Raw genomic sequence first — 10796 nt, forward strand, 5'->3', positions numbered from 1 at the left:
AAGTTAATGGCGGTATGATTTTCTTTCCTGTTTGGTTAGAAATGGGAAGGTGTGGACTATCAGAAGTAGGGAGGGAATATTAGTCGTACATAGGAAAATCATGAGCATCTAATAAATGTTAATGAGGTTCACTAGTTAAAATGATATATTATTTCTGTTGTATCAAGAAATTTTGTTTTAAATTTAGTGACCATGTATTTGGTACTAACAAAAACATAACAAGAAACGACTCTGTTTAAAATCCTTAAATGAGTCCACTGAGGATAAACCTGAGAATGTAAATGTGATATGCAAGCTTTTCATCATCTGTGTGGTCCTGCCTTTTTGCCCAGCAGCATCTCTCTGTATTCAGCTTCTCTTCCCAGGGCTCTAGCCATGACTGGCCGGCCGGCTGGCTGGCTGAGCAGCAGAGGCTCTGTGTTCGTCTTCGTTTTCCCAGCTCCTTGCACGTGAGGTGTAGTGGGTGCTGGTAAACGTTTGTGAGTGGACAGAACCATCATTTGCCCCCTTATCCCTCCTCTTACCTAATTAGTGTAAATCCTGTTTGTTTAATTGAAGTAAAATAGTATAGTGATTAAGAGTGCAGATTCTGGAACCAGATTGCCTGGGTTCAAATCTCGGTTTACACAACTTTTTTCCTCTGCAACCTCAGGCAAATGATCTACTTCTCTGTGCCTCATTTTCCACATCTGTAAAATAAAAACAACAATACAGCTACTTTATAGGCTGGTTTTGAGGCTTAAGTGGATACATACATTAAAGCACAACAGGATCAGGTCCATAATAAGTGCTATATAAATGACTTTTAAAAAGTAAAGGCTAAAAAAGAAAAAAGTGAAGGTAAAATCTGTCTTTTCTCCATTTTCGCTGTCTCTGCCTTCAGTCCTGTCCTCATCGTCTTGTACCTGGACCATGGTAACAGTCTTCTAGCTGGTTTTCTTGCCTCCAGTCTTGCTTCCCTCCAAACCAACTTCCACACTTTTGTCAAAGTGAGTGAGCTTTCTAAAATACAAATTGCTAATGGCTTTTTCCCCCGCTTAAAAAATATTCTCTGGCTCTCTAAGCAGATGAATTTGATGAATTCTTTGCATACTTCTCCAGCCTCACCATCTATCTTTTCCTCACTGATGCTTATGTTGCCACATATACTTTCAGTTTCTTGAATACATTATTTTATTTTATAACTTTGTTTCCTCTCTCTGGCATCCTTAAAAACAGATGTTGTCTTCTTATACCAATTATTCTTTCATTTCTATTTACTGTACTCATCAAGCTGTCACTCTTGTAGTTTATTCACATACATGTCTAGCTCCACTGCTAGACTATGAACTCTTTTGGGGGGGAATTATGGGTTAGATATGGTATTCAGCCACAATATAAAGAAATAAGGGCACTCATATCTAAACTACTATATTCAAAAAAAATTTTTTAACATCTTTATTGGAGTATAATTGCTTTACAGTGTTCTGTTAGTTTCTGCTATATAACAAAGTGAATCAGCTATATGTATACATATATCCCCATATCCCCTCCCTCTTGCATCTCTCTCCCACCCTCCCTCTCCACCCCCCTCTAGGTGGTCACAAAGCACTGAGCTGACCTCCCTGTGCTATGCGGCTGCTTCCCACTAGCTATCTGTTTTACATTTGGTAGTGTATATATGTCCATGCCTCTCTCTCACTTCGTCCCAGCTTACCCTTCCCCCTCCCCATGTCCTCAAGTCCATTCTCTACGTCTGCATCTTTATATCTGTCCTGCCCCTAGGTTCGTCAGAACCATTTTTTTTTTTTTTAGGTTCCATATATATGTGTTAGCATACGGTATTTGTTTTTCTCTTTCTGACTTACTTCACTCTGTATGACAGACTCTAGGTCCATCTACCTCACTACAAATAACTCAATTTCGTTTCTTTTTATGGCTGAGTAATATTCCACTGTATATGTGTGCCACATCTTCTTTATCCATTCATCTGTCGATGGACACTTATGTTGCTTCCATGTCCTGGCTATTGTAAATAGAGCTGCAATGAACATTTTGGTACATAACTCTTTTTGAATTATGATTTTCTCAGGGTATATGCCCAGTAGTGGGACTGCTGGGTCATATGGTAATTCTGTTTTTAGTTTTTTAAGGAACCTCCATATTGTTCTCCATAGTGGCTGTATCAATTTACATTACCACCAAGAGTGCAAGAGGGTTCCCTTTTCTCCACACCCTCTCCAGCATTTATTGTTTGTAGACTCTTTGTAGATGGCCATTCTGACTGGTGTGAGGTGATACCTCATTGTGGTTTTGATTTGCATTTCTCTAATGATTAGTGATGTTGAGCATCCTTTCATGTTTTGTTGGCAATCTATATATCTTCTTTGGAGAAATGTCTATTTAGGGCTTCTAAACTAGTATATTTTATTGAGTCTCATGCGGAGTGATGATTAGATCATAGGCTTTCTTTTTTGGTTTTGTACTGGAAGTTCAAAATCTTTATCTTTGCCTAAGGGACTATTAAAACTATTCTTAAAATTCGGCAGGAGGAAGTAGATGTGGTGGGTGTAGGGAAGGAGAAGGGGAGATTTATCAACATCTTTGTGAAGGAGGCTGTGGTTAGAAAAAGCACAGTCTGAAATTAACGTTGCCTCGATGCTTTAAAAAAACGCAATTCAATTTGAAATATAAAATTAGATTAAAGGATAGTGTGAGACTTCTTTTATCAAAAGTGGGGATAAAGATTGAGAAGCACTTTTCTTGAGACCAACTGAACCTGTATCATATAATCTGCTTTTCTGAAAAAGTAGGGCGAACTGTTAAAAGCAAATATTACAGATCTTTTTCACTACTTAAAATTCTTAAAAAGCATCCTTGGATTAAAAAAAAAAACTTTTATGACCCTTCTTTTAAATTCTGTTCTGCTTTTAATTTTTTTTGATAACTTTTAATTTAAGTAGTAAAAACTGTTTATATCTTGAATTTTTATTATGGAGACTATAATATACTTTATGGAAAGTAGACATTTGTCTTGGTTTGTAACAGTGCTAAATAAAGAATATTTTTAATACAAAACAATATTTCTTTACAAAACTAGCTGATTTGAGGTAAATTTATATATACTCTGTTATAAAGAAAAATATATCTTTATAGCTTTGTCTTAAGTTTGAAATAGAACCTTGGTCTTTGTTCTAAATCAGTTATGACCTTACATTACTGTTATAGGTGGAAAAGGGACAGAAGTGGAAATAAAATTACACATCCCTTTTCTGGGAAAAACATCTTACAGTTTGTTGCAATAAAAAGGAAAGACTGTGGAGAATGGGCAATCCCAGGGGTAAGCATTAAAATTAAGTCAAATCAGTGTTGTAAGTTCTTTTTAGTTGCTTTATTTACTACAAGGTTATTGTGTATGGATCTTTTCTACTTCATTTATTCTCCATTCCTCCCCAGTAATTCTTTTGCAATGAAGTATCATTGTCAATGACAAATGTAGGATAATACAACAAAGCTGTTAGAATCTAATTCTAAGACCCTTGGGAAAGAACATGGACTTTGGAGTTAGACCTGGGCTTGTGTTTTGACCTTTTTTCCACTTTGAGCTAGTGATATGGAGTTCAGACCTTTGTTTTAAAAATAATCATATATATTTCACAGGCTTATTAGAGATAGCATATAAAGCACCTGGTATAGTAGATACTCACTAATGTTGAGTTTCATCTCAGAACTCAACACCTACTCCAAGCCCAAGGTAAGATTTTTAGTATTTTTAAAAAGATAACACTATTACTGTTCCTTGTAGTTTTTTGAGTTTTCATAATATCATCGGGAAGAGTATACTTCTATTGGGTTCATGTCAGTAGTATATTTCAAGGGGCTTTTAAAAATGTGTATGTGTTCAGTAGTGGGTTTTATATTTTATGCCATATTGTGAAATGGAGATAGTTTGATGAGAGGATGGCTCTTTATATACACATTCTCCTATCTGCAGGAATGGGTTTTTTTCTTTGTAGGGTAAAATGGAATGAAAAAGAAGGTTGTAGCTGACTGTGACAAAAGCTTAGGCTAATTATAAGAGCCAAATAGACAAACTTCAGTCAGTGCTGAATGCAAAATACAATGATATCATCACAGGCTGTTATATTTTTATTGTCATTTGAAATTCTGATCAGTCAGGGAACTGTTGTCGTTAATATAATTTTGAGAGTCGTTGATCTACTCAGTATATTTTGAGCATCTGCCTTTTGTCAGCTAATATTTTAGACACTGAGGATACAGCAGAGCAACATAAACAAACATCCTTGTCTTCTTGGTGCTCACACTCCACTGAGGGAGACAGATAATATAACATAAACAAGTTACTGTAATGTTAGAAGGTGATAAATATCAATATTAAGAAAAAAACTAAAACAAGGAAGGGGATTAGGAAGTGTTTGAGAGTTTGCAGTTTTTGATAGGGTGGTTAGAGAAGGTCTCCTGAGAAGGTGACATTTGAGTAAAGATCTGAAGGAGGTGAACGAGTGAACCATGTGGATATCTGGGGAAAGCATCTTGGGCAGAAGTCATAGCAGGTACAAAGGCCTTAAGGTTGGGATATGTCTGGCACATCCTAGGAACATTGAAGAGGTCAGTTTGGCTGGAATGGAATGACCAATGGGGAAAGTATCAATTTGCTGTATTCTTTCTTGCCTCCATCCCTTCCTTCCATAGCTTGACTTTGGAAGATACCAGGAAAGGAGTCTGACTGGCTCAGTTGACCGTAGGCTAACTTTGGACTAATTACTATGGTTGAGTATATGGGATATGCTGCCAAGCTGCTTCTACTAGAAACAAATGATTTAGAGAAGAGCATATCACAGAAGATTATGGGCAGATAGAGCAATATATGTCCACTGCATCACTCAGTAAATATCTATTGATTAAATTAAAGCTTATTAATTTTTTGAAACAAAAATGTGACTCTTAGGGGATGGTGGATCCAGGAGAGAAGATTAGTGCCACACTGAAAAGAGAATTTGGTGAGGAAGCTCTCAACTCCTTACAGAAATCTGGTGCTGAAAAGAGAGAATTAGAGGAAAAGTTGCACAAGCTCTTCAGCCAGGAACATCTAGTGGTAAGAAATGAAGATTTCCAGGAAGGACTTAGTCCTGGGGATTAATGAAAATTACTTAAAGTTCACCTGGAAATCTGGTAGATCATTTTCTGAATAAAGTGAAATACTTGTATATTTGAAATACATGTTCATAAAAACAAATTAAATTGTAGCTCTTCACTGTAAATAGATTTCTACTTAAATTTTTATAGTCCAACTTTAGGCCAGTTACATCATTTACTATAATACATTTTTTCCTCTTAATTTTTCTTTAGGTGTGAGCTAATGTGACACTGAGTTCACCCATCTAACGGAAAATCTTTTCTTTTTAAAAAAATTTGCATGAATTCAGCTTTTTTGAAAGGACATTTACATTTTAAATTATGTTATTCAGCGTTTTTCTTGTTCACAACCATTTAAGTCTCATGACTGTTTTGTTTACATACCCTTTGTGATTAAAAAAAAATCACTTTATAAGGTATATGTGCACTAATAATAAAGAAAAGGGTGAATTTTCTTTTCTTTTTTATTGGCTTTTCTTTGAATTGCTTTGTTTTCTTTCTAGAATTAGGATTTCTTAATTATTTATCTATCAATATGCTGTCTGGGTTTCAGGTCAAATTTGTGTTAGATGGCTAGATCCAAATCTTTTCACGTATTAATAGCTTAAATATTGGTCTTTACTAACCTTATTTATAGATTTCTAACTAGAAGAACCTATCTTTGTATGTCTAAAACTATAATCACAGAAGTTATTAAAACAGAAAAATACTTATAGACTCTTAAAAAAAATCATATGGCCCAAATATGACTATTCTCAAATTCTGAAATTAGAGTCTGAGGTGTTGAGGGTTTTATGAATTTTAAAGCTGCTTCAAAATGTTCTTGAGAATATTGTTCCCTGGGAAATTTATTTATTTATTTAAAAAAATATTTTATTCTTTTGATGCTATTGTAAATGGAATTGTTTTCTTAATTTCTGTTTTTTAAAAAATATTTATTTATTTAATTTATTTATTTGGTTGCGCTGGGTCTTAGTTGCGGCTCACGGGCTCCTTAGTTGTGGCATGTGAACTCTTAGTTGCAGCATGCATGTGGGATCTCGTTCCCTGACCAGGGATTGAACCTGGGCCCCCTGCATTGGAAGCGTGGAGTCTTAACCACTGCGCCACCAGGGAAGTCCCTGTTTTCTTAATTTCATTTTCACGTCTACTTTTTTTTGGCCGAGCTGCATGGCTTGTGGGATCTTAGTTCCCCGACCGGGGATTGAACCTGAGTTCTGGCAGTGAAAACACTGAGTCCTAACTACTGGACCATCAGGGAATTCCCTCCCTGGGAAATGTAAAACAAGCGTATGGAATGCTACATTAAAGGTCCTGTAATATTTACATTTCTTTTTTTGTGATAAAAAGCACATAACGTATAATTTGCCATCTTAACCATTTTTAAGTGTACAGTTCACTAATGTTAATTAAATGTGCATTGTTTGCAACAGGATATTTCTGATTCTACTGAAGGTAGCATGCTCTTCTCTACCCATTCCTGTTCACCCTACACTTTTTTTTCGGTCTATCTCCTTTTAAAAACAGATATATAAAGGTTATGTTGATGATCCTCGAAACACTGATAATGCATGGATGGAGACAGAAGCTGTGAATTACCATGATGAAACAGGTAATTTTACTTATGTTTATTAAGCTAACTGAACTAAAGGATCCAATTTAAGTGAAGCAGACTACTGGGGCACAATTAAATCTGGACTATTTTAGCATTTTAAGTCAGTCAACTACTGGTTATAGGATAATATTTGTATGAAAGCAGATTGTTTATATTAAAAAATATGTAGAAGAACGCTTTAAAAGTGTTACCAGTAACTAATATCCTTTAATCCATTGGTAGCATATAAAATTAAGGTTAAATTTATAGACTAAAATTATGTGCCTTAATGTTGTACAGTTGTTTGTATGACTCCATTTGTGTAAAATAAAAACAAAAGCAACTGGAGATTTGGGTAGGAAGTATGGCTGTGGTAAAGGAAATGGGATTTATGTCTGTCTTAGTGTTTGAAATAATTTTATAAGAGCATGCATTATTAAAATATAAAACAATACCAAAAAAATTCCAAGTACTGAAAAAATTTTAAATGAATGTTTTTTTCTGGTCAATGGATTTAAAAATTTTAGAGGGTGGGTGGGAATCCTCTATCTTAAAAATTAATTATGATTTTAACATACATTGAATGGCTGGCTTCTTTTGAAACATTTTATTGCTGAATTGGATGACATTTTAAATATTTTGTTTTCATCTGTAGCATAATGAAATGAGGGTACCATGTCAGAGAACTGAATGTTCCATTCATGGCTCCTTTCTAAGTTGTATTCTTGCAGGAAAAATAGGGCCCAAGTGGATGGTCATATCCCAGGTCTCAGGCGAGTCCCTGGGACGGGCTGCTAAGTGAGGGTCCTTGGCTTCATGCGAGAAGGAATACAAGAGCAAGACGAGTGAAAGCAGATTTATTCAGGGAGATACACACTCCATAGACAGAGTGTGGGCCATCTCAGAAGGCAAGAGGCCTCAAAATATGGGACATTTAGTTTTTATGGTCTGGGTAATTTCATAGGCTAATGAGTGGGGGGATTATTCCAGCTATTTTGGGGAAAGGGTGGGGATTTCCAGGAATTGGGTCACCACCCACTTTTTTCCTTTTATGGTCGGCCTCAGAACTGTTATGGCACCTGTGGGTGTGTCATTTAGCATGCTGATGTATTACAATGAGTGTATACTGAGGCTCAAGATCTAGTGGAAGGGGAATCATCCTCCATCTTGGACCTAGTTGGTTCTAACCAGTTTATGTACTGTCTGCAATGGTTTTGTCATTCTTTTAAAGGTTTTGCCCTGCCCCCTTCCTGTCTCAGTATAACCTTGTGCAAATCACATGTTCTCTTGGACTCAGTTTTTTCCTTACAAAGTGGGCTGGAACTATGAGATCTGTCACTTTTACATTCTTGTTGAACTTCGGAAAACTCCCAGCACCAATTTCATTACTTCCAAACAACTCTAACCAAAACAAAGTATTAGGATAATTCATCCTTGTATTGAGAACTTAAAAGAAATATTTCAGAAGGAGAAGTATGCAAATATAATTTACAAGCAGGTCTCTACAACTTAAGTACTGATAAATTTGTTAGCTATTTATTTTTGGAGTTAAAAAACAATGACTGATCCTCTAGAGGTTGATTTTATAGTGTTTGAGTTGTTCAAATCACTGTTTTCACTGTTTTATTTTCTCTCTGAACTGAAAAAAATTTTTGTGGTCCGATAATTCCAAATCTCTGCTATATCTGAGTCTGATTCTGATGTTTTGTCTCTTCGAACTGTGCTTTTTGCCTTGTATCCTGCCTTCTAGTTTTTTTGAAAGGTGAACATGATGTATCCAGTAAAAGAGACTGAGGTCAATAGATCTTTAGTGTGAGGTCTTACGTTTAGTTGACTAGGAGTTAGGCTGTACTTATTATTTGCTGTAATTGTAGGTGTCAGAGGCTAAAATTTCCTCGGGTGTTTTTGTTTTTGTCTCTTCTGTTGTCTTTGGGTTTCTCTAGAGTCTACTACTTAAATAAGGTCTGAGCCATGCAGTTCTTTCAGTTACACTCCCCGTTATTTTATGGAATCCCTATTGCTGTGGGATTTGGAGGGGGTTTGTGGGGTTTTGGAGGAGAATCATAGGAGAACCCAATGATTAGGTCTTAGTTTTTCAGTGAGCCTGGGCCCCTGGGCTGTGACCTTCACCGCGGCTCTCAGCTTCTTCCTTCCACCTTCACACTCCTTAGGCGAGATAGGAAGGCTAGAGTTGGGTATTTCCCTTCCCCCAGGTTGGTTAGGACTGGTGAAATAGTTTTTCTTAAGGGCAGAATGCTCTGTCTTATTTCAGAATGGTTACTTTTCCCCTCTCCCTGCTGCAAGCAAGTGGGGATTTTTCTTGTCTTTACCCTGAGAACCTGGTGGCATTCCTGGAGGTAAAACTCCTGAAAATGTGACTCTCCCACCCCAAGACTGTGCCTCCAAGAGATTTTCTCTCTCAAGCTAGTTCACAGATCAGTTTGCAAAAATTAGTCAGTTACCTTTTAAATGTTTCTACCACTTGCTAGCTCCAGAGGTGGGATTCTGTTCCTGGTAAGTTGTGATTCTCTGTATTTGCCTGTCTCTCCAGTTTTCAGGGTGGCATTGTGCCCTGTGACCTCAATTCTCTGATGGATCCAAAAAGAGTTGTTGATTTTCAGTTTGCTCAGCTATTTTTTTGTGTCTGAAGATAGGAGTGATGACTTCCAAGCTCTTCACATGTCAGACTATAAACTTTAAACTCTTTAGAATTCTGTTTTGTGTAATTTATTAGGTGACCAGAAGGGGAGGATGCTTTTCAGACATTATTAGATCTGATAAAGAGCATGTTAGAGGACACTGTTATTTAGATAATCAGATATTTTAATTTAACTTTTAGATTCAGGTTTACTTCTTAATTCTGGTTCTTCCTTGAAAATTGGATGTTGTAGTTGCTGTGAGATACACAAAGTGCTGTCATATTTTTTTTTTTTTTAGAAATAAATACAGTTTTGTTTTTTTTTTTAGATGTTGGGGGTAGGAATTTATTAATTTATTTACTTATTTTTGCTGTGTTGGGTCTTCATTTCTGTGCGAGGGCTTTTCTCTAGTTGTGGCAAGCGGGGACCACTCATCATCGCAGTGCGCAGGCCTCTCACTATCGTCGCTTCTCTTGTTGCGGAGCACAGGCTCCAGACGCACAGGCTCAGTAGTTGTGGCTCACGGGCCTAGTTGCTCCATGGCATATGGGATCCTCCCAGAGCAGGGCTCGAACCCGTGTCCCCTGCATCGGCAGGCGGATTCTCAACCACTGCACTACCAGGGAAGCCCCAAGAGCTGTCATTTTAGCACTGGGATTTAGAAACCTGTTATACTGGAATATTCAGTTGATTCTTTTCTTTTAAGAAGCAGCTTTATTATTTTATTATTTTAAAGGTAATCATTATAAAGATAAAGGATATAGTGTTTATAATGAGTTATTTAGAAAATAGGTGACATAAAGCGGAAAAAATTTTAAAGCACCAGTTATTCCATTTCCCAAAGATACCACTGTTAGCATTTTGATTTATCTTTTTCCAGATTTTATATAGCTGTTTTTAAAATAAAAATGGGCTCACACTGTACATTCTGTTTTGTTACTTGAATTTTCACTTAAAAATATATTATGGACATATTTCCATATCAGTATTTATAGAATGGCTTCACTTTTAATGGGAGTGCATTGTGTAGCTGTCTTATCATTTATTTAATAATCTGTGCCCTCTAGATGGAAAGTTCGGTTATGTCCCTTTTTCTCTTTTTGGTTATAAATAATGTTGCCTTGAATACTTCAGTAGCCTTGTCTTTTTATTTCCTTAGGATAAGTCCTTTGAAGTGGAATTGCTGGGTTGTTTATTGTATCCCCAGTGCCTAGTACAGAATCTGGTGCATAAGAGGCACTCTGATATTTTTTGAATGAATGCTCATCAAAGAGCGTTTGCTTTTTAAAAGCTCTTGATAAACATTGCCAAATTGTCCTACAGAAATATGCCATTTAGATTGCCAACAGTGATTGAAAGCATTTATTTTTAATTTTTGATAATTATAAATATTTTAATAAATATATTTATATGTATTTATAAATATA

At 36.2% G+C, this 10796-nt stretch overlaps 1 protein-coding gene across 1 annotated transcript in view; it reads left to right on the top strand.

The window, feature by feature from the left end:
* NUDT9 (nudix hydrolase 9) overlaps positions 1-10796 on the top strand; it is a 32457-nt gene that overhangs the window by 17995 nt on the left and 3666 nt on the right. The window contains exons 5-7 of the mRNA XM_081230169.1: positions 3208-3319; positions 4949-5095; positions 6664-6748. Coding sequence (XP_081086295.1) covers positions 3208-3319; positions 4949-5095; positions 6664-6748 — 344 coding nt within the window. The remainder of the gene's footprint in view (positions 1-3207; positions 3320-4948; positions 5096-6663; positions 6749-10796) is intronic.

Source organism: Mesoplodon bidens (assembly GCF_964165515.1).
Source record: "Mesoplodon bidens genome assembly, chromosome: 1".
Taxonomy (NCBI): Eukaryota; Metazoa; Chordata; class Mammalia; order Artiodactyla; family Ziphiidae; genus Mesoplodon; species Mesoplodon bidens.